Source organism: Podarcis melisellensis (assembly GCF_964234715.1).
Source record: "Podarcis melisellensis genome assembly, chromosome: Z".
Classification (NCBI taxonomy): Eukaryota; Metazoa; Chordata; class Lepidosauria; order Squamata; family Lacertidae; genus Podarcis; species Podarcis melisellensis.
This window is the reverse complement of record NC_138547.1, coordinates 14,753,996-14,777,572: the sequence shown is the minus strand read 5'-3', so window position 1 is coordinate 14,777,572 and position 23,577 is coordinate 14,753,996. Positions and strand designations below refer to the sequence as shown.

The 23,577-nt window shown below is 44.7% G+C and overlaps 2 protein-coding genes across 4 annotated transcripts in view; one reads left to right on the top strand and one right to left on the bottom strand.

Moving 5' to 3' along the window:
* The window catches only part of DDX31 (DEAD-box helicase 31), a 67,786-nt gene extending 61,080 nt beyond the window's left edge, over window positions 1-6,706 (bottom strand). Inside the window, exons 1-5 of one of the 2 annotated variants that reach the window (XM_081897168.1) lie at window positions 6,057-6,706; window positions 3,619-3,866; window positions 3,027-3,102; window positions 1,358-1,401; window positions 218-288 (exon numbers count right to left, since the gene is read on the bottom strand). In XM_081897168.1, coding sequence (XP_081753294.1) covers window positions 218-288; window positions 1,358-1,401; window positions 3,027-3,102; window positions 3,619-3,866; window positions 6,057-6,158 — 541 coding nt within the window. In that variant the 5' untranslated portion in view covers window positions 6,159-6,706. Of the gene's footprint in view, window positions 1-217; window positions 289-1,357; window positions 1,402-3,026; window positions 3,103-3,618; window positions 3,867-6,047 lie in introns of both variants that reach the window. The other variant, XM_081897167.1, reaches the window with a different exon arrangement.
* A 323-nt stretch (window positions 6,707-7,029) lies between these two features.
* On the top strand, window positions 7,030-22,107 carry GTF3C4 (general transcription factor IIIC subunit 4). 2 transcript variants are annotated; one of them, XM_081897161.1, is made up of 5 exons: window positions 7,030-7,749; window positions 11,499-13,322; window positions 15,808-15,938; window positions 17,872-17,960; window positions 18,685-22,107. In XM_081897161.1, the coding sequence occupies exons 1-5, from the start codon at window positions 7,321-7,323 to the stop codon at window positions 18,747-18,749; spliced, it is 2,538 nt and encodes an 845-aa protein (XP_081753287.1). In that variant the 5' UTR covers window positions 7,030-7,320; the 3' UTR covers window positions 18,750-22,107. The 2 variants fall into 2 exon arrangements, with proteins under 2 accessions (XP_081753287.1, XP_081753288.1); XM_081897162.1 differs by lacking the exon at window positions 7,030-7,749 and adding an exon at window positions 7,788-7,856.
* Window positions 22,108-23,577: the final 1,470 nt, after the last annotated feature.

Below are 23,577 nucleotides of genomic sequence, written 5' to 3'. Positions count from 1 at the left end.
CGATTTAGCACTTCTGTGCATGTGTGACTTCCGAAACCCAAAAGTAACCCATTCTGGTACTTCTGGGTTTCGGCAGTCCACAACCCGAAAAAACGCAACCTAAAGCGGCTGTAACCCGAGGTATGACTGTATTTAAAATTATTTGTAGGCCCCCTTTTAAAGCAAAGCCCAAACAAACAGCCTACATATACACACACAACCCCCCCCCCACACTTACCAGAACCTGTCTGCGATCTCACCAGCGCATCTTTTCCTTGCAATAGTATGGGAATAGTTTGCTTCTGAACACTTTTGCAACAAAAGGAGAAGTTAAGAAAAAACAAGACACCTTCTATTTTAGGTCAAAGTATTAAGAATGTAACAGTTGCTTACACATCTAACAGTGCTGGCTGGTCATTAGTGTAAGCTAGAAAGATGCTGGTTCAGTCTGTTAAGTGATAGCTAATTAATAGTTAGATAATAGTCAATGAGATAATAGTCAGTCTGTTAAGTAATTGTCAGTTAATAGTTAAATAATAAAATCCTAGAACTGTACAGCTGTAAGGGACCACAAAATCCATCTAGGACAAGCATAGGCAAACTCAGGCCTCCATATGTTTTGAGACTACAATTCCCATTATCCCTGACCACTGGTCCTGTTAGCTAGGGATGATGGGAGTTGTAGTCCCAAAACATCTGAAGGGTTTAGTTTGCCCATGTCTGATCAAGTCTAATCCCTCACAATACGTAATAGTTGGTTAAGTAACTAATATCTGTTAAGATAATAATAGGTTAACTAAATACTGTGGTGCAGCAGTGGGAACCTCCAGTCTGGAAATTAGAAAGGGTCCCAATTGCTGTGACTAAGCTGTTGATGGGTAGCATGCAACTCTCTTATGGAAACAGCTAAACTGGCTTCCTGTTTGCTTCCTACACCAACCCAAAGTGCTGGTGATGACTTCTAAAGGCCGTTATTGTTCGTAACTGGGATGTCCAAAGGACCATGCGCCTGCCTACTGAGACCGTTCTCCAAGCTCCTCCTGTGTGTTCCAACATCCCCAGGAACACACCCTGTTGGGACCTAGGACAAGACCTTCTCAGCGCTGTACCCAGGCTTTGGGACTAAATCTTAGGAAGAGTTTGCCAGCCATCCAAAATTAACATTCACTGGATATCCCCGACTTCTAGTATCACAAGATTCACTTCCTCCACACCATGTAGAATTACATATTTATCATGTCTCTTCCAATCTGCCTTTTCTCCAAACAGAAATGAATTTGATTAATTGATTTGTTAAGTCATCAAACCCAGGACAGTCTCTAGGCAACTTACAATAAAAATTTCAATTCATGCAATAATTACACACCCACACACTTACCTGGTCATGCTAGATATTTTTAAGACAGAGATTAGGGTTGAAACCTGGTGGGGAGGTAGAGACAAAAATAAACCATTTAGGGCATAACATGTTTGATCCTAGAATTGGACAGAAATAGCCAAACCGGTATCATGTCAAAAATGTTAAAACAGAGAGGAGAATGAAGAAAAAGCAACAAGTATTTTAATGGGAACAGTCAACATTAGGGGAAAAACTTCTCAAGCAAGGGTAGGCAAACTAAGGCTCGGGGGTCGGATCCGGCCCAATCGCCTTCTAAATCTGGCCCACGGACGGTACAGGAATCAGTGTGTTTTTACATGAGTAGAATGTGCCCTTTTATTTAAAATGCATCTCTGGGTTATTTGTGGGGCATAGGAATTCATATATTTTTTCCAAAATATAGTCTGGTCCCCCATAAGGTCTGAGGAACAGTGGACCAGTCCCCTGCTGAAAAAGTTTGCTGACCCCTGAGTGTAATAACTGTTTAAGAAAAGACTGCCTCAGGAGGCCGTGGGCTCTCATTTGCTGGATATATATAATCAGAAGTTGGGTGGCCATCTCTCCAGGGAGAGGGAAACTTTTAGCCTACAGGACCAGATATTTTGACTGCCTCCACTTCTGTGGGCCAACTATGGCAGGTAAGTGGGAGGCTAAAAAATGCTTCTTTGCCCAATCGACACCAATGCGCTGCCCCACAGCCTCTGACACAAAGCGATGAGTTGCATGCAGCCTGAAGCCCCCGACACAGCTGCCAGTATGCTACAAAGAGGTGGCAGAACTCAGTTCCAGTGAGTTCCAGCCCCCCAATCCCTAGTAACTTCAGATGACTGAGGGGGGGCCGGGGGGGCATCCCGTCTACCTGCCAAAGTTTTCAAAGAAGGCATTGTTAAAAATGAGCTTAGCACCCCTTTTTGTTTTAGCTGCAGTTTCAATGCAAGCCACTTTGTACTAAAGGAGTAACATATGGGAAAATTTGGCCCATGGGACAAAGGCTCCCCACTTCTGTAGACACTGCATCCTGCAATTCCGATCCTGCATTAAGCAAAGAGTTAGAGTAGATCTCCAAGGTCCCTTCTAATTCGATGATGAGAATGATCTAATTCTGGGGAACAGAGGAGGGGAAAGGTCCAGCTAACCCACCCCACAGGGTAAAGTGTGATACAGCTGGGGAATCTGTGGCTCCTCATATATTTAGTGGATTCAAACTCCCTTCAGCCACAGTCAGCAGCGCCAATGGTCAGAGATTGTGGGAGCGCAGCAACCTCTGGAGGACTTCAGATTCCCCATACCTGGACCAGATAAAAAATAATATACACCTCTGATCTTCAGATACAGGCACAGCTGTCAACTTTCCCCTTTTCTTGTGAGGAATCCTCCTCGGAATAAGGAAATTCCCCTTTAAAAAAGGAAAACGTTGACAGCTATGGATACAGAGTGGTATAAAAAAATAATTTAACACAACAACAACAATTCCAAATGAGGCAGCTGGCTCCTCTGCACACCAAACTAGTATTGCGGACATTATAAATAATGCTTTAGTGCTGTATGCTGGGAACTGAACAGGAACTTTTGTAAAGTTGCATTGGATCTTTGAGGAAAGCAATTTAATAAATTTCATTAACTACTCCTACTCCAACTGAGACATAGCACAAAGAAATAAAGTACCCACCAAATGGGGATGGAGGCCCAGCTGATCAAAGGAGTCTGAAGTGAAAACTTTCTCCTGCACTTGCTTCACTGATGTTCTGCAGAAGGAATTAATTTATTAAGTCGCAACCTTGAAACATGGCTAGAAAGGATGGTTCCAACTTTGTAGAAGGGAGAGCGCTTCCAGTGTGCTAGAGGAACACCAAACCTGAGACAAACATGCATTTGTGGCAAGGGCCACAGGCACTTTGGTAGGGCAGGATCAGAGCCAAAAGTAGGCAGAACAATACATGTATTATTATTGTTACTGTTGTTGTTGTTTTGTTAACCTTTGTAGGCTACTTCTAAACACACTCACACATCCCTCTCTATCCAGACAAGCAAGAGTCCTTATCACAATCAAGCCTGGCAAAAGCATCAAAGGGGGCTGTGAAGAAAGACTAGTTAAGGGTGTGGCCTAAGAAAAGAGTGTGTGGCTGGGGAAGGTGGTCTACATGAAACTCCTAGGGCCAGACAGACAGGCCTGGAGGGCCACATTTTGCACCTAGGCATGAAGTTTTTCCTCCCTTTGGTTACCCACATTTTATCAGAAAAGCGGGATTAAAAAGAAGTACCTCTGAATGTCTGGAATTTCAGGGTTGTTTTTGAAGAGGCAGGAAGTCTTAACAAATGGTCTGTTGCCGCTGGCGTCACTGTCCTTTGCATCAGTTAAAGGCTTCTGTGAAGGAAACTTTGGCAAGCCTACTTCTCTGATGCAACTTTTAGCTTTCTTCTGTGGTCTCCTGGTTTGGGGCGAAGGTGGAGCTGGCTTCCGCTTTAGTGGATTCCCTTCCTGGGGGCATTCAAATTTTATTTGCCCAGACTTAAGGAAGAAAAACAAGATGAAACAGGGGGACAGATTCAGCAACGAATGTCAGAATGAGCCTAGGCTTGTGTGTTTCCCATCTCCCATGCGGCTGGGACTTGGCATTCAGAAGATTTTGCTTAACCATATTTGTCATGGCATTTGGACTGACAAACCATGGTTCATGGAAAGTATGGTTAGTTTCAAACCAACAACTTCAAACCATTGTCTGAGACAATATACTTCTAAATACCAGTTGCTGGGAATCACAAGTAGGGAAAGTGTTGCTCATGGGTAGGCAAACTAAGGGCCAGGGGCCGGATCCGGCTCATTCGCCTTCTAAATCTGGCCCGCGGATGGTCCGGGAATCAGCATGTTTTTACATGAGTAAAATGTGTGCTTTTATTTCAAATGCATCTCTGGATTATTTGTGGGGCATAGGAATTCATATTTTTTTTCCAAAATATAGTCCGGCCCCCCACAAGGTCTGAGGGACAGTGGACCGGCCCCCTGCTGGAAAGTTTGCTGACCCTGGTGTTGCTGTTTGTGCTCAGGCCCTGCTTGCAGGCTTCCCATTGGGGTGTCTTGGTAGGCCACTGTGAGAATAGGATGCTGGACTACCCTGATTGAGCACAGCTCTTCTACTGTTAGAGATACTGAATCTGGCTGTCTTAAACCAAGGGTGGGCAGACTTCTGCAGGGCTATTTATTTTTTTTAAGCAAACCCTGAAATTCACCAACCAGAGCCTGATACAAAAGGCATAAAATTAATTTTGTGCTCAGGAATTTGTCTTAAGTACCGGAACTTACACTAACTTCACAATCCTGCCACATAAAAATCCATGCCCCCACTCCCTAAAAATCTTAATTATATTTCAGCAGTATAATGGAGAGGGAAAGTTTATTCATTATGTTATTGCCACTCAGAGCTCCCCTAGTTTTGGGGCATTGCAATGACCTATCAGAGGATAGAAAAGCCTCACATCACTTCTAGCTTTGCAGGCACCACGTTATAATAAACATGGCCACAAAAGGATTATGACATATGCAAACAAAATACTTTTAATTTGGCACGTGCTTTTCTAGTCTTTTTCTGTGGTATGAAATCATTTTTTACGGAAAAAACCTTGGTTTCATGCAACATCACTGTTGATATTAGGTACAGAACAAAATCTTGCACTGCAGGATGTTGGACCAGATGACCCTTGAACTCCCAACTATGATTCTATGACCCTATGTTCTATATCAGTTAACAAAACTTGTACATATTTTACAAAATCACGTCTCTTATTTGCTTAGATATGCAGCTATAAGATGAATGTGTCACAATTTATTTGCTGCATTTATATCCTATCCTTTTTCTCCAAGGTGGTGTACGTGATTCTCTCCCTCCTTGTTTAATCCCCACAACAATGCTGTGAGGTAGGTTAGTTAGGCCAAGAGGCAGTGACTGGCTCCCAAGTCATAGAAGAAGAGATTTGAACCTGATCTTCCAGGTCCTAGTCCAACACCTCTAAGCACCACACCACACTGGCTCTCCAATTTGATCTAAATTCATATTGAGGAACTTTTCAAATTCTCCAAAAAACCAAGTGTCATAATGTGAGCCCCCCCATTGAGATTGGGGCCCCAGGGCCAGATCACTGCCCTGACCACCACCACTGTACAACTTGTGGGATCAAATCCCATAGTTTAATTGTGCCCTGTGTGAAAAAAGTCCTTCTTTCAGTCTGCCCTGAATCTCCCACCTTTCTGCTACTTTGGATGACCCCAGGTTCTAGTTTTATGAGAAGGGGAGATAAACACATTCTCCACACCATGCATAATTGTATACACCTCTACCATGTCCTCCCTTACTCAGACTTTTCCCTTAAATAAATTAGCCTCAAATGTTGCAGCCTTTCAACTCTACGAACTTAAATCAAGGACACTGTATGTACTTTTGTAACACAATAAAATCTTAATAAAACCATTAAAACATGTTGCAGCCTTTCCTAAAACTAGGGGAGTTCCTCCAGCTCCTTGATCATATATATATATTTGAACATCTCACTCACCCACATCCTTACCTAACTCCCAACCTAAACTAAAACGCCCCAACTGAGGTAGGTACAGGAGCTGCTCCAACTCCGTTCACTCTGGCGGCCCCCTTTCCCCCAAAACGCTTTCTCCCTCACCAGCAACCTCAAACAAGCATACCTTTTTTGCCTTGCCATGCTGTGGCTTTGAGGCTGTCCTCTGCTGAGTGCGGGGCTGCAAACCTGAAGGACGCTGGCAGACGTTGATGAACAGCCCCTCATCGCAATCCATGGCTGGTTGAAACGAAGCACTTCTGACAGGGAGTTAGGGGACCCAGAAATCGATTTAATACCAGGCTTTTAGGGGAACAGCAGCAGTAACTCCCAATACAGACTCCCAGAGTTTTGCACACTTGAGTCACTACCCCACCAGCACCCACGTGCGTATGTTGGAAGGAGAAGGACCCCAAACATAGGTGTCTAATAAGATCCCTTGCAGAAAAGCAGAAGTGTAGTGGATTCTGTGTTAGGAAAAGTTATACATAATCGCGAGTGTCTTAGTCTTTAAGGTGCCGCAGGGCCGTTTTTCCTGTTTGATTCGAGTTACTTTGGTTGCGGACACTCACAACACACACAAAAAAACATGATAATAGGAGCTGTGGTCTTTATTCCCCTCCGCGCTTTAAACAATTGAAAGGTGTATTTTTAGGACCCATCTTATGTGACGCCAAGTCGTTTTTAACATAGTGTTTTAATTGTTATAACCTGTCCTAGAACCTGAGGCTGGTGGTCTCATAACTGATCATTTTAATAATAGAGTCAGTGTGCTGTAGTGGATCTAGTGTCGGACTAGGACCTTGGGAGACCAGGGTTCAAATCTCTCCACTCGGCCATGAACTGGGACTTTGGGTCAGCCACTCTCAGCCTAACTAACCTACCTCGGAGGGTTGTTGTGAGGGCAAAACGGGGAGAAGTAAAAGTAGGTGAGGTATAAATAAAAGCAACATAAAATAATAGCGTAACCTAGCAACGCCTGGATAGCCACTCCTTTTGTTCTCTACTTTTTTTACGCTAGTTTGAATGTATGTACATCGCTTTGAGTTGCCCTGGTAAAAAAAAAAAGCGAGTAACAATAACAAAAATTTAAACTAATGGGATACTAAACAAAATAAAATAAAATACCGTGATTGCCTTCCTCTGCTAAGACCAAAAAACACCCGCACTCTCAAAAATCCAAATTCCTTTTTTCAGGCACTTAATTAGACACCCCTCGAACGGATTCTCCCTCCTCACCACACACGCGAGAGATAAACCAAGGCCCTTCCTCGCAGGCCCCACTAAGCGCGGCGGCGCATGGGCTCTCTGTGCTCGGATGGTGGGCAGTGACGGTTGGCGGCGGTGGAGCGTCGCGGGGGTGGAGGGGAGGGTCGCGCGGCCTTTAAGGCGGCGATAAGATGGCGATGGCGGCGGCTGAGGGAAACCCAGCAGTGGAGCCGGCAGCGTCGCCGCTGACGGAGGGGAACGACGACGAGGAGGAGGAGGCTGAGCCGCCTCAAGAAGAGGAAGAGGAGGAGGACGAGGAGGCGGCGGGACCGAGCAGCGGCAGCGGCAGTGGCAGCGCGGGGTTCCGCTTAACGGCGGTGCGTCGCGAGCCGGCAGTGCGGCTGCAGCACGGCGTGAGCGGTGTGGAGCCGCTGGCTTGGTCCGAGGACCACCGCGTGTCGGTCTGCACAGCCCGCAGCATCGCTGTCCTGGAGCAGCTCAGCGACGTCCAAGGCGGCGGAGGAGGAGGAGGAGGAGGAGGAGGAGGTGGAAGCAGCGGCGCTGACCTCGTCATCCACCGCACGGCCGTGCCGGCCCCCGCCGCCGCCTGTCACCTCAAGGTGGGCAATGGATGGCAACCGCTGCAGGGTGGGATGGGCGTCCGCGTCTAGGCATGCACGGCGTGTGCATGATCAACCAGCGGAACCCACCGCCACAATATGCGGAGGTGTGTCTGTTTTAAAGGAGTTCACTCTCAGTAGGACTAACGTTAAGCGCAGCCTGTGCTCTCAAATGGCATAGAGTTGGAAGGAACACCCCCCCCCCATCATGTAGTCCAACCCCCTGCAATGCAGGAATCGCATGCAGACCTTGCTTTTTCTGCAAGGGGAGCAAAGTAGCCTAACATGGTTCTTCCACTCTCTGCTTAATGAAGTAAGCGATCCTTATTTTCACAGTAATCCAGCATGTTAGGTTAGGCAAAGAGAAACACAGGCTGGCCCAAGGTCACCTAATGAGCTTTATGTGGCTGAGTGGTGATTTGAGTCTTACAGATCCTAGTCTAGGGTTAGGAGACCTCAGGAGCAAGAATGTGGCCCCAGACCCCACTCAAACTGGCCCTTGGAACTCTCCCTAGACCACACCCCCTATTCAGGCCACACACCCTCAGATATCCTGCTCCACACCTTTTTTTTTGCCTCACTGAAATGTGCCTTCAAACTGCCTCTTTCTTGCCTGGGTAGAAAAGTCAGTTGGTTGAAACCTCTGATATTTGAATGACTGGAACGTGCAAAAGTTTTGTTGTTGCTGCTCTGCCCACTTGTCCTCTGGCCCCATCTACCACTGTAATATCCTCCCTATGAAGGGATGAAAAGGGTTTCCTGCACCTCTTCCATAGTCCAACACCAACCACTACACCACATGGTAGATCTCCTGGTAGATAATAATAATAATAATAATAATAATAATAATAATAATAATAATAATAATAATAATTTATTGTTTATATCCCACCCATCTGGCTGAGTTTTCCCAGCCACTCCGGGCAGCTCCCAATCAAATGTTAAAAACAGTACAGCATTAAGTATTAAAAGCTTCCCTAAACAGGGCTGCCTTCAGATGTCTTTTAAAGATAGGATAGCTGCTTATTTCCTTCACATCTGAAGAGAGGGTGTTCCACAGGGTGGGCGCCACTACCAAGAAGTCCCTCTGTTTGGTTCCCTGTAACCTCACTTCTCCCAATGAGGGAACTGCCAGAAGGCCCTCGGCGGTGGATCTCAGTGTCCAGGCTGAAAGATGGTGTTGGAGACACTCCTTCAGGTATACCGGACCGAGGCCGTTTAGGGCTTTAAAGGTCAGCACCAACTTTGAATTGTGCTCAGAAACGTACTGGGAGCCAATGCAGATCTCTCAGGACTGGTGTTATATGGTCCCGGCAGCCACTCGAAGTCACCAATCTAGCTGCCGCATTCTGGATTAATTGCAGTTTCTGGGTCACCTTCAAAGGTAGCCCCACATAGAGCGCGTTGCAGTAGTCCAAGCGGGAGATAACTAGAGCATGCACCACTCTGGCGAGACAGTCTGCGGGCAGGTAGGGTCTTAGCCTCCGTACCAGGTGGAACCACCAGATCTCTGGGTGGTTTGCAATAATTCTGGAAGGATTTCAGGTGTTTTAACAGCAGCAGTGAAATGAGTCCCACCCTTTTGCTACTACTGAAATGAAGAAAACTTTGGGTAATCAGAAGTGAATTTTGGAGTGAAAAGTTAGGAATTCTTTTCATTTCCGGGCTCAGATATTCTTGTGCTTGTCTTCCACATCATAGCTGGTTTGGTTTATTAACTCAGAGTTCTATTTTTTTAAAAAACAAAAAACAAAACTAAAACAAAGTAGATCCCACAAACCTGAGGTCTGTGCACCTTCATGCTTTACATATCTAGAACAAGGCATGGCCAGCATGTGGAACTTAACTGCTGCAAGATGTGGGCTTGACTGCAAGTCTCATTTTTGAACAATTGGGCGTGGGGAGAGATGGTAAGAGGGCTCTTAAATGAAAGCCACAGTCCCTCCCTCCTGCTCATGTCAAATGACTTTTAGTCAGATCAAGAATGGGAAACTTACTTCTCTCCAGATTTTGCTGGACTAGAGCTCCCATCATCCCTGACCATTTTCCAGTGTGACTGGGACTGATGGTGATAGGAATGCAATGGCTTCTGTTTCCAGGCCCTCTTCAAGGGGGCCAGGATATCTGAAAGACTTCTTCCTCTCATTTGCAATGGCTCATAGGTTACAATCACCTTCTGAACAGGTTTTGGTGGTTGGGAATACCAGGCAGGGCCTTTTCTTCAGCAGCTCACTGGCCGTAGAATCCGCTCCCCAAATAGGATTAGATTGGACCAATCCCAGTTGACTTTTGGGCAGGCAGCTAGAAATGTTTTTATTTCATCTGATGTTCAGCAATGGCTGATTGGGCGGTTGATATTCTCATTCCATTCTCCTTGCTTTTTTAGTCTCTGAATGATTCTGTTAACAGTGTTTTAGTTGTTGTACTGATTTTCAGTGTGTCACAAATTGCTTTGGCCTAAAAGGTGGCATAAAAATTTTTTTTTATGAAAAAAGATAAGTAAAATAAAATAAATTTGGGTGGCTACTGTTGACAGGAAGCTTGACTCCATAGACTTTTAGTTCAATCCTGCTGACACTGTCTTACTTTCTGACAAGGACTGGACAGATTCATGGAGGATAGGGTTATGGGGTCATGACCTCTAAGTATCGGGTGTTAAGGACAAACAAGAATGTGATTGTCTTCATATCCTACTTCTGAGTGTCCTTGGCTTGCTTGCAGCAAGAAACAGAGGAATGTATCCAACTTAGTTCTACTTAAAGTAGATCCCCTAAAATGAATGTATTTTAGTCCTCTCTGCTTTTAGGGTTTTGTTTTTTAAAAAAGCAATCAAGCAGTGTATTAATTTTATGAGATAAATAAAATATGAAATAAATATATCAGTTTCAGTGAGTATTCTGAGTAGAACTAAGTTGTAATACAATCCAGAATGCTGAATTGCATGGCATTGGGTCTGATCCAGGAGGGCTATTGCTCTGTTCTTACAAAGCCAGAAGGAAATGTGCTAAATATAACAGTTTGTATTTCTATAATTTCTATTACTTTGATCATTGTTAACTGCCTTTGCCTCTTTATGGAGCAAAGGTGGGCAATAAGAATAAGTTATAATAATATTCTCCTTTTCTCATAAGAATAGAACCCAATGGGGACATGCAATAAAGCAGAATGGTGAGAGACTCAGGACAGACAAAAAGAGGGACTTCTTGGTGCAGCATGTACTTAAACTATGGAATCTGCTGTCACATGGTGTAGTGATGGCCACTGACATGGACTGATTTTAAAGGAGATTAGTCAACCTCATGGAGAATAAGGCTATCAGTGACTACTTTTCATGATGGTTATATTACCTCCAGGCTCAGAGGCTTCTGAATACTGCACCATTTGCAGGGGAACAATGACAGCAGGTGGCTATTGTGCCAGGGTGGTCCAACATGCAGCCCAAGGGCCACATGCAGTTTGCTGCTCACAGTTTCCATGTCAAACTACTACAGCCGCTCACTAGGTATAAAAATTTGGACCTCCCTACGATAGGTCTTCAGTCTGATCTTACTGGGCTGTTCTTACGGTATTTAATGCTAGAGTGTTCAAAGTTGTGGCAAGAGCTTGCTTGATCAGATGTTTTCACCAGTATTGCACCAGGCTTTTGCTAAAAGTAGCTCATTTATATACCTTTAAGCTGCTACACCAGCCTTCATTTTGAACAAGCTAGTAAAATTTTTATTTTTTTTAACACACTTATTCTTTTTCAGGTTGGCTCCAAAAAGGAAGCTGCTGAATGTAAGGAAAAGTTTGCCAGTTCTAAGGATCCAACCGTGAGCCAGACGTTAATGTTGGACAGGGTGTTTAACCCCGAAGGGAAGTCGCTGCCGTCCATGCGAGGCTTCAGATACTCCAGTTGGTCTCCGTTGGGCTGTGATGCAAACAGCAGGTGCCTCCTGGCAGCATTAACCATGGACAACAGGTTGACCATCCACGCTAACCTTGACAGACTTCAGTGGGTGCAGTTGGTTGACCTGACTGAGCTCTATGGAGAGCGCCTGTTTGAGAACGGCTACCGGCTTTGTAAGGGTGAGGGTCCCAGGGTGGATTTAGGGGACTTCTCCGAATTCCAGAGAAGGCACAGCATGCAGACCCTGGTGCGCATGGAATGGTCTGGAATCTGCACCACCCAGCAGGTGAAGCATAATAATGAGTGTCGGGATGTGGGCAGCGTGCTGCTAGCCGGAATCTTTGACAATGGCAATATTGCCATCTGGCAGTTCCAGCTCCCATTTATGGGCAAGGAATCAATTACCTCTTGCAATACTATTGAATCAGGAATCACTTCCCCCAGCGTATTGTCATGGTGGGAATATGAGCACAATAATAGGAAGATGAGTGGTCTCATTGTTGGGAGTGCTTTTGGACCCGTTAAAATCCTCCCCGTCAACCTTAAAGCAGTCAAGGGCTATTTCACCCTCAGGCAACCGGTGGTTTTGTGGCAAGAGATGGACCAGTTGCCTGTACACAGCATCAAGAGCATTTCTCTCTACCACCCATATCAGAAATGCAGCTGTAGCTTAGTGGTGGCCGCAAGAGGATGCTATGTGTTCTGGTGTCTTCTTTTAATCTCCAAAGCAGGTTTAAATGTTCATAATTCACACGTTACAGGGCTCCACTCTCTCCCAATCATTTCCATGACAACAGACAAACAGAATGGGACTGTCTACACATGCTCTATTGATGGGAAGGTCAGGCAGCTGATTCCCATCTTCACGGATGTTGCATTGAAATTTGAGCACCAGCTGATAAAGTTGTCTGAAGTGCTTGGCTCTGTGCGGACTCATGGGATCGCAGTGAGCCCATGTGGGGTGTACCTGGCGGTAGTGACCACAGAAGGCATGACCAATGGCCTCCACCCTATCACCAAGAGCTACCAGGTCCAGTTTGTGACTCTTAAAACATTTGAGGAGGCAGCAGCCCAGCTGCTAGAATCATCTGTCCAAAACCTTTTCAAGCAGGTTGACCTCACGGATCTTGTCCGCTGGAAGATCTTGAAAGATAAGCACATTCCACGATTCCTACAGGAAGCCTTGGAGAAAAAGATTGAGAGCTTTGGGTCCACTTATTTTTGGCGCTTTAAACTGTTTCTCTTGCGGATTTTGTACCAGTCACTGCAGAAGGCTCCCTCTGAGGCCCTGTGGAAGCCAACCCATGAGGACACAAAAGTCTTAATAGCACATTCCCCTGGGATGGGCACCAGTGAAGAGCATCAACAAGACAAAAGCACTTCAAAACAGGGCAGCAAGCAGAATCCAAGCGACATAATCCGAGGAGCAGATGTGGATGATCTGGCAGATGACTCTCTTGTCTACTCCAGTGACATAGGAGGACGGGAGCCAATGGAAGATAAGCTTCTTGAAATCCAAGCTCAGATTGAAGCAGTAGAAATGCATTTGACACGGGAACATATGAAGCAAGTGTTGGGCGAAGTCTACCTGCACACATGGATTACGGAGAACACCAGCATTCCCACGAGGGGAGTCTGCGACTTCTTAATGTCTGATGAAAGTTATGATGACAGGACAGCAAGGGTAAGTGCATCCCAGCATAAAAGCTGTTGGGTTGCAGTAGGATAGCATGGCTTAGTTTGCCCTATCAAATCCTGGCTTAAGAAACCAGGATATGCACCAGCTTCATGTATGCACATAAAGCCCCATTTCTCTCACTTTGCTCCTCTCTTTGTGCAATCAGCGAAGCAACCATAATTTCTTGTCATATGTGACAGACAAACCACAATTCAAAAGCCAACTGTAAACCTTGGTGCATATTACAATTTTAAAAAGATGGTCTCTAATCTGGAAAAGTCAAAGGCTACTGTGTCTAGGTCATTGGTGCAGGCTTCTGATGCCCTTCAGTGTTTATCTGTCCTTATTCACTAGGCACATCTGGTAGCACTGACTGTGCTCCTGGCAAAGAAAGCAGGTCCCACCTGCCCATATTAGCAAGTTATAGTTTGGATTCCTAATAGTTCTTGAGGGTCTGCCAGAGGATCACAACTTCTGTTACTGGCTTCTGTAAATATCGTGGACTTGTTGATCTGATCTAATGCCAGGTCTCATCAGGGAGCAAAGGGGAGGTGCTCTTTGCTAAGGCCAGAACTACCACAGTCAACTCTGCGTCACTCCCCTTCTGTGACGATTCTAACTACCATCAAATCACCTGTCTGAGGAAAGAACTGTGTGGCAGGAGCTGCCTTGTCCTCCTGGCCTGGGCATTATCTGATCCTGAATTTGGTCTGGCGGGGTTGGGGTGGGAAAGGGTTGCTGGTCCCCCCAAGACAAGTGGCACCTGTATAGACAGTCTGTAAGGCAGAGGAGACTGCTTACTTATGCTAAATTGGACTGTGAGCAACTTTCTTGAAACCTACTTGTAAGCCACTTTTTCACAAATAAACTGCTTTCAAAACTTGTGAGTTACCCAGTGGTATATTAATATCCTAAATAAAATCAGTAAATATTTGTAGAAGTCAAAACATCTCACTTTTCAGGAGGGAGTGCTAGGGCCTTCCCTTGCTGCCTCTCCAGTTGACACATGAATTGTAAGATCCTTGGGGCAGGGGACCTGACCTTTACTTATGTATTATTTATTTACTTTCATTAATGTATTTATATACAGTCCTTCACAATATTCAGCTTTGGGTACTTACAGTACAGTTTAAAACATAACAGTAATAAAATATGCAATAAAACCGAATGAAGGTAACAAATAACACAATTAGCACAATACTGGCAGCCCCCCATTTACGCAGAGTTATGTTCCGAGGCACTGCACACGCTGATGAAATGGGGTGTAATTGAAACCCATCGAAAAAGCCTGCAAACACCATGTTCCACCCCTGCTCTGCCCTCATCCCACCCTATTAGTGATGTTTTTATTACATTTCCAAGTCACTTCCAGGTTCGGTGCGATTCACATATACATGAGCAGACATACAGAATGTGCATAAACAGGGGGCTGCCTGTACACAAAATAGCAATTAAACTGGAAAGTAAAAAAACCCAACCCAACCCAACTTCAATTCCAGTGGTTTTAAAATGTATATTCCTTCCATTACGATCTTAAAGTACAAACCATTACAGTGTCTGAGAGAATAAAAATGTATGAAGCTGATGCCTTCTAGATGATAAAGTGGGGGCCAGGTTAGCTCCCTTGAGGCTGGAGCAGTCAGCAAGGCTTACTTGGATTCCCAACACCGAGATCATTGCCAGGTACCAGGGGAAGGGTGCAGGTGGCCAGGAGGTTGGCATTGGGAGGGTGCCACCAGTCTGATGCCTGTACCATGCCAATCTCCCTTATTCCTCTTGTTAACTAGCAGCAATCTTGGAATTGGGAAGCCAGGTAAGCACTACCACCCTGCCCTGCTGACCACTCCTGACTTCAGGAGAGTTCCCCAGCTTGGGATACCCTATATGAAGAAGCCTTCTCTTTTGTTTCCTTTTTAATCTGTGATGATTGCAAAACTCTTAAGAGCCACAGCAAAAGATCTTTCTGCTTGGTTGATGTGGGAGCAGGTGGTCCATAGAGCCCTGCCTCCATTGATGGTTCTACATAAATAACAATTGTGCAGTTCCGTGGTTGCCACAATCCGGTATTTTTCTGCAGCTTCCTAAGTAGCTAAGACTTGAAACTCTGCTGACATAAGAAAGAGTGTTCAAAAATATTTTATCATGTTCTCTTGAGTGGTAACATGCGCTTTGAGGCAAAGCTCCTCTCTTTTCGATTTACCTTCAACCATCAGTTTTCTTCCGAAATGCGTGGGGGGTTAGGGCAATTAAGTTCCTCAGACTACCTGAGCGGCATGCGGAGAAGTCATTCACTCTGCATTTTGCATGCCTGAGACGCCTTTGTTGCTTTTTCATTCTGTTGTATTCCGTTTTAAGCAGGGCTTGGGCTTTTGCATCTTGTGTTCTTCAGAAATCCCGCCTCACAACTCCTGTGAGATTTCCCCACCTTTCAGCAGGCAGCTGTCTCTTCCTATAAGTGCTGCTACTGACTGCTGCTGCTGTGTGTTCCCAGGTGCTGATTGGGCATATCTTAAAGAAAATGAACAAACAGACTTTCCCAGAGCACTGCAGCTTGTGCAAAGAGATCCTGCCGTTCACAGATCGCAAGCAGGCAGTTTGCTCCAACGGACACATTTGGCTCAGGTAAGCCCAACTTCAAGCAAGCGCTGTCAGGTTCCCTTCTTTCTGATTTAGCCAAGTGGAGGGAGGGGGCAGGTGTTTATCAGTGGCTGTGAAATGCCTTTCTGCATGCCGAGGGGAGCAGAGAGTTAGAATCTTGTTGATCTCTGCTTGCCTGAGAAAGTCTGCAAACAGGCAGGGTGCTTGCTTGCAAGGGCTGGAGAAGTGTGGCTCTTAGGCAGACAGTTTGAAATTCCTTTTCAATGCTATTTCAGCCAGTTGGCAGTTGTGCGCCTGAGTGCCTAACTTTTGCCACTTCCCTCATTGCCATCTTGTTCACAACAGACACCGGAATGTGGTGTACAGTGGTACCTCGGGTTACATACGCTTCAGGTTACAGACTCCGCTAACCCAGAAATAGTACCTCGGGTTAAGAACTTTGCTTCAGGATGAGAACAGAAATCATGTTCTAGCGGCGCAGCAGCAGCGGGAGGCCCCATTAACTAAAGTGGTGCTTCAGGTTAAGAACAGTTCCAGGTTAAGAATGGACCTCCAAAACAAATTAAGTTCTTAACCCGAGGTACCACTGTATCGCTTTTGAGGTTCCTGGGAGGCAAGTGGGCATTCAACACCTGGAGGTGTTTCCTAGCCTGTGCTATTTTGGACAGACCTGTAAATCTGACCCCCACCCCAAACTATCTTTAAAATTGTTTCAACCTAAAATGGTTTTAACTTTGTACGTACTTGTTTCTTGGTGTGTGTGAAACGTGTTTTATCCCAAGAAGCTGCCTTGGCAGCCTAAGATGGGCTGAAACGAAGGGTATAGATTCATTAAATTGAAAGAAATTAGCCAAAGGGATAGGAATCGGAATCTGACCATGAAACTACAAGTGCTGAATATTGAGCCTATTTGGAGTATGTTACCTGCCTGTGCTCAAGTTCTCTATTGGAGAATTGTTTGTTGCTGCCAGATTGATTTGAAACCTGTGGTAGATCTGACCAAATGGATTCTGTTTTTTGATACAGTTTCCCAGTATTTTCAAATGTACTCATTTTAAAAACTTTTGTATACCCCTAAAAACATGTGTGTAAACCAACAATGTGGTAGTCTCAAATACTGGTAGGTGGGCAACGTGGCCAGCTAGTTTTAGTAAGGCGGGTAACTGTCATCACTACCTCAGATTATGCAGGATAGTTCTACCATGCCAACAATGTCTGAAAAATAATGTCATCTGAATCATTATTTTGAGTGTATTTGCTAAAAGATGCTAACATTCTGTGCCCAGGCCATCAAAACTGATCTTGAAGCCTCAGGGCAGAACTAGTGGAAATTTTGCTTGACAAAATTTTGAGAGTTGGAGGCAAGCCTATCATTGTAGCTACAGTGGTTAAATGTGTCCCACTTTATAGGAGAGATGAATTATGTGACTTACCTGCTTTCCTGCCCAGTCAAGAAATTCATATTTTTCCTGTACTAGTCTTGGATAATCTGATTTGCTTTCATTAGTTGTATTCTACATTTACATCCAACTGGTGATTTCTGTGTAGAGGAGTTTGGATCTAGACTAAGTTAGTTCATCTTAGGCCCCACTGAAATTATTGGGCAAGTTACTCATTACTGTTTTTTTGGGCAAGTTACTCATTACTGTTCTGTTTTTTCCCCCCTGGTAGCAGAATTCAGTTCATTTCATCCAGTCCAGTATTTCCTTTCTTGGTATCATTTGAAACAGGGCTAGGGAACCTGTGGAGTTCTACAGAACTCCAGCTCCCAACAACACTGACAGTTGGCTCTACAGGCTGGGACTGATGGGAGTTGGAGTCCAATAGCATCTGGAGGGCTGCATGTCCTCCAGCTATGATCTGAAGGGTGGCACAGATGGCATTCTGAGAAGCATCTGATCCTTTTAACCACAAAGGCCTTTCCATAATTCTTTTCCCACTTCTGCCACTTCTGCAGGTGCTTCCTTACCTATCAAGCCTGCCAAAGCCTGGTGTACAGAAGATGCTTGCTTCGTGACAGCATCGCCCGGAATCCAACCCCAGAAGGTGAGCTCTTTCTTTTAGACCTAGGAGTGGATGATGCGGCAGAGTCTGGCTGAGTTTCTGATCTGGGCAAAGATGCAGGCTCTGCATTGATCCACCCTAGGCACCTATCAAGCATTCCTATCAGCTGGGTGAGGCCTAAACACCCCAGATATTGATTTACCTTAACCTTTTTGTTAGGTCATAGATTCTCATTTCTCCATTTCAAAATCCACTTGAGATTTCATTCCAGAAGTTGCACTTCTTGGAATGGGGAGTCATCCTCTTTTGTGTACCATAATGAGACTGAAGTCATCCATGAAAGAAAAGGCAAGAAGATCCCAAGTTACACATAATCTGTGCTCCCCAATAACAGTTTGCAAATAATTACATTTGTGAAGAATATTTGTGACCACAGAACAATGTGCTTTGTGGAGCATCCCACCACCCTAACCCCCAGATTATTTTCTTCAAAACACTTTAGACAGTATTTATCTGTGTATAACATGCCCCCGTGTATAAGACTCAAAATTAAGAAAATGGGGGGGGGGGTTGCCCCGTGTATAAGACTATCCCCCTTTTTAACATTATTATTAGTTAAAAAGCCTAGTCTTACATACGGAAAAGTATGGTAGTATTCTGTGTACTGTACTGTGAGGCATTTCCCCCTATTGTCTCATGATTGGCCTTCTCTTTCGTTATCGCCTTTCCTCATTAGTTCTCCAACAACCCGTTTTCTTATTTTCAGATCCTGATTGGATCAAGAGGTTGCTGCAGGGACCTTGCAGTTTTTGTGACTCTCCTGTTTTCTAAAGAACAAGATTGAGAGCCTGATGTATGTTTTTCCAGCGCACAAAGCACCACTCTAACCCTGGAAACTGCCTGAAGGTGCAAGCATGTAAATTACCCAGAAAGGAACTTTTGAGTAGAAGACAGTGAGCTGGACATGCTTAGTGGTCCAGCATCCCATTTCAAACCTGAGAGGAAGCAGAAAAGCCTTCTGTTGGGAAAACTTCAGCACAGACACTTTGGAAACAGCCCTGACCCATCCCAGTTAAGCATTGGTACTTGACTCCTTTCTTTTCTTGTCAAGTAGGGTCAGGAATTGGAGAAATGCACCGGGGCTGACTTCACACCACCCTCCAGCCTGCTTCATTTGGCAATAGGATGCTTTTCGTGCAAAGATCCCAGCAGTGGGGGATACCGCTGCTGCTGCTGCTGCTGCTGCTGCTACTACTACTTCATAGGACTTCGTAGAAATTCATAGGACTTCATAGAAATTCATAGGACTTCATAGGAATTCATAGGACAGCAGGATTTGAGCCTGCTTTTTGCTCTTTCATTTATTTTTCAATAAATGTTTTGAACAAATGGTGCTCACTGTGCCAGAGACAATTAAATATTAGGAAATAACATGCGGGTTTAAGAATATTTTTTAAAATGTCCTGCATGCCCATTACATGAGGGTGAAAATCCTGACCATTTCACTTCTACAGAGGTTGGCAATCAAGTCCAGTGGCTTCTTACAGGAAACGTTAATCCCTCTGTGCCAAATGTGGGAGGGTAAGTTTTAAAAGGCTAATCAAGCTATTTCAGCAATGGAGCATGTCACACAGGGCCTCTTTTCTAAAAGTCTGAGCATCAGCAATTTGATCAAACTCTTCTTGCCAGTGAATTTTTACCCCCTTGCAGCCCAGTTCCCCCTTCTAATTGCATAATCCCCTCCCAAATTTTTGCCAGTGCCTTTTATTTTTTTTTAGCAACAATTACGCTTGCCAGGAATTCTTCTTCCTGCCATTATAGATGGATATATTATTTGTAGCTTGTTGGCTTTGGAAGTCAATATGTTATAAAATGCAACCAGGCAAATGTCTAACTTTCCCACCAAAGTTCTGCGGCCATTCACTCTTGTCTTATGAAATGAAGCTATCCAGCCAGAGAACTAACACTTGTAAAAATCCATTTTCTCTTTCAGTTTAGCTGCTTAGGGCTCTGCTTGCAGAGAGGTGGGGTGTAAATGTTTTAAATAAAATTAAAACATTTGCAGCTTGCTGTGGCAGAATCTACAGCTGAATCCCTCCCACAGGAGGTGGTGATGGCAACCAACTTGCAGAGCTTTATAAGAGGATTAGACAGATGGATAAGGCTGTGTTCTTGCTCTGCTGTCAAAGGTGGTATGCCCCTGAATACCAGTGGTTGGAAACCAGAGGGAAGGGGAGACAGAGGCGCCAGCTTCTGAAGGTAAATGGGGGAGTGTGTCGTGGTACATGATGTCAGGATGTCGGAGGAGCTGGGGGCAGAGCCGAACATGGCAGCAATGCAGTGGCAGCCCAGCTTCAATGGCCGTGTCTCCTGTTGCTGCTGCTGCTGCTGTTACCACCATCAGGATCTGTTTCCCTGCTCCTTCCGCTCCATGACTGGAGGAGGAGAAGCCAGCTACTGAAGCCACGCCACGCTTGGACGCCTCTGCTGCTTTTGGGCTTGGGGGCCCTCCCCCAAAAATTGGGAGGGCAAAAGGGCTCAGCTCCTAGGAGATGGCACCCCTGAGGGGAGAGTATTCTTGTACTCAGGTCCTGCTTATGGGCATCCCAGAAGGGGCTGTGCCACTGTGAGAACAGGATGCTGGACTCGATGGGTCATTGGCCTCATCCAGCAGGGCTCTTCTTAGGTTCTTACAAGATGCAGCAGAATAAATCAGAGGTCCTCAGAAGTACTTCAGACTGTGGAGTGGGGAGCACATTTGTAGCACTTATCTCTGTAAATAATAAAGTCACCAGTAAAGAGTTCCTGCAGGTTAAAATCAAGTATTCTTCTGCATATTTAGGCTAAGCCCCCTGAAGACATGCCCTTCATGGGAGTGAGCAGGAATTCTCTAGGACTGCGTTCATAGGCTGTAGGTACACTTTTTAATTGTCCTTGACCAAAATACTGCACTTTAAAAGGTGGAGGTCACTTTGGATTGATCAACCAGTTCATGGAAATAGGAATTTATTGGCAAGGTGAACCGAAAGGGATCATAAAATGTTGTTGGTTATGTTAATCATTTTGTGCTTTGGGGCTGATGTTTTTAGTGCCTCTGATGACTTTGTTCTAATGCTTTCTCTACTGCTCCCCTTGTACTTTCCAAGGAGGTCTTTCACACTATGGGTATGAAAGATCCATGTAAGCAGGTCAAGATGATAGTCCTCACCCTACAACTCCAGCATGAAGGTCTCCTCCAGTTTAAAAGGATCTTGAATAGAACAGTGAGTGCAGTCTTGAGAGTAACTACAAATCAGTGTAGACAACACTGGGCTCAATAGGTTGGTGGCAAAGTGATCTACTTTTTGTTTTGTTTTTTATTCTGGAGATGAGTAGACCCTGCTGGAGGAGGCAGTGCTATTTCCCAGCGATCACTCCCCACCCCATGCCTGTTGGAGCCCATTCTCAGCCTATTGAGAGGACCTAAATAGTATGCATTAGGCAGTATGCTGGGTTAATTGGATTAAAACAGTGTAAAAGGCTAATTAAATATTGAACAATGTATTCTTGCTATGGTAAGCTGAGCAAGAGAGTGGAGTGTATGGAGCTGAATTCTTATCAATCAGCACTACTGAAGAACTCCACAAACTGCTGTAATAGATTTGGTGTTGTGTGGGAGGTTATATGCGGGCAAAATGCAGCACCTGTACTTCTACTAGATGGACTTCAATTCTTTCCTTTATCGACTTTCTACTTCCTTCCAAAGGTAAATGCCCAGTATCTTTAGTTGCAGAGAGATTTAACAATGGGAGGAACCCACTGAACCCTCAGAAGCACATGAGAGCTGAGTTCAGACTCAGTTCTTTTTTTCAAGTGTCTTGACTGTGACAAAACTTGTCAAGTGGCTGACTCAAGCCCATGGCAGTTGAAGGGGCCAATTTTTGATGAAGGAACATTGTAGAATCAAAATAGAGGAGCACCAGTCTGCTGCTGACAAAAAGGGTTTACAACTTAGCAAAGTCTTCTGTCTTATGACTTATTCCTGACTGCTGCCCTCATAACCAAACGACTCCCACTTCTGCTGTGTGTCTGTGTGTGTTTAAAAAACCCCACACACATTGAATGTAGGAGGAGTATATCCATCCCACTTTAGTTGTATATATATATATATATAAATAATTTTTATTAAAGATTTTCCGCGTTTACAAAAGCACATGCATTGTCTCTTTCTTCAGGTTGTGTTTTCTACAGATCAAGTTACATTTGTTGTGAGACATTGGTGTTATATGCAGTATAGAGTTGGGAAGAAAAGAGGGAGATGGGAGAGGGGGTGGGGTGGGGTGGGGTGGTAAAGCTTATGTTCTTTTACTTAGTGTATGCACCGGGCTTTTGTGTCAGTGTCACTTGGGTAGGTTCTCTTTCTATTTACTTGTTATGTTTCCTTGGTGGTGAGAGAGGCTGGGGTGGCGTAGGGACAACAGTCATACAAGAAATAAGCAAAATAACTAAACAGGTACTAGAAGTCACCCCAGAACTGGCCCTACTGAACATCTTCCAAGATAACAATGCCCACTCACACTATAAAGAGCTCATAACCCTCTGAGCAGCCAGAAACATCATAGCCAGACACTGGAAGGACCTGTCAGGAATAAACATGGAACACTGGTATCAAGTACATCCTTGTGCAAATTAATTGAAACAAAACATGTTTTCTATCTTACTCGTAATCCTGTACTCGGAACACACGAAAATTCAGTTGATCATTATGGTTTTGGAAGCCTGCAGCCAACAGAAGGAATGATGCGCTCGCCACAATATGTTGAGGTTCTACGAAAGAGAGTTATTCCAGAGCTGGAAAAGAGGTATCCTGACAGTACTGGGATATTGTAGCAGAACCTAGCCCCCTGTCACACATCAAAAGTGGTGAAGAAATTCATGACAGAGCAGCAAATACAGGTACTTGATTGGCCAGGGAATTCCCCAGGCGTACATCCCATTGAGAATTTGTGGGCTATATGCAAAAGTTGCCTCCGTGCTGTAGACTGTACGACTATGGAGAAGCTCATTCAGGCACTGATTCAAGTGTGGTACAGGGATCCGAAAATCAACAGTGACTGTTCGAAAGTAGTAGACTCCATGCCAAACCATGTTCAAATGCTGCTTAAAAATAGCGGAGGTCATATCCGTTACTAATGTATCTATATGTGAGTTTTGTACATGTATATGTGAGTTTTGTACTGTACAATAAACTACTTAAATTCATTGTTTGTTTCAGTTAATCTGCACAAGGGTGTAGTATGGGAAACAGCCTTACTAGAAAAGCTAAGCAATAGACAAATAGAAGAGGATGCCTTTACTGCTCCCCTTTATCACATCCCACTTAAGTTGAAGATGAAATTGGGGCAGATCACAACCTTTCTTGCAAGGCTCAGAGTGAAAATGAAAACCATCCTTTCCATTACTTTTTCCTCTTGCTCACAGAGGACAGATGGGACCAGCCTCCAATAACAGTTATTTGGAGTTTCAGTCTTTTAAAAATCCAGAAACTAGAAGCAAGAGATGAGAATACTAAATGATGTTAATGCTTGATCAAGCCAGTGGACCCTCTGGTCTGACAACAGTTGGCCAGGCGTCAGGAAGCTCTCATACACATAGCAGTAATTAGCCCAAAAGGCTCTAG

Coding starts and splice junctions, on each gene's coding strand:
- GTF3C4 (XM_081897161.1), top strand. CDS start 7,321: ATGGCGATGGCGGCGGCTGAGGGAAACCCAGCAGTGGAGCCGGCAGCG. Junction 13,323..15,807: donor ATGATGACAGGACAGCAAGG/GTAAGTGCATCC, acceptor GTGTGTTCCCAG/GTGCTGATTGGGCATATCTT. Junction 17,961..18,684: donor CCGGAATCCAACCCCAGAAG/GTGAGCTCTTTC, acceptor TCTTATTTTCAG/ATCCTGATTGGATCAAGAGG.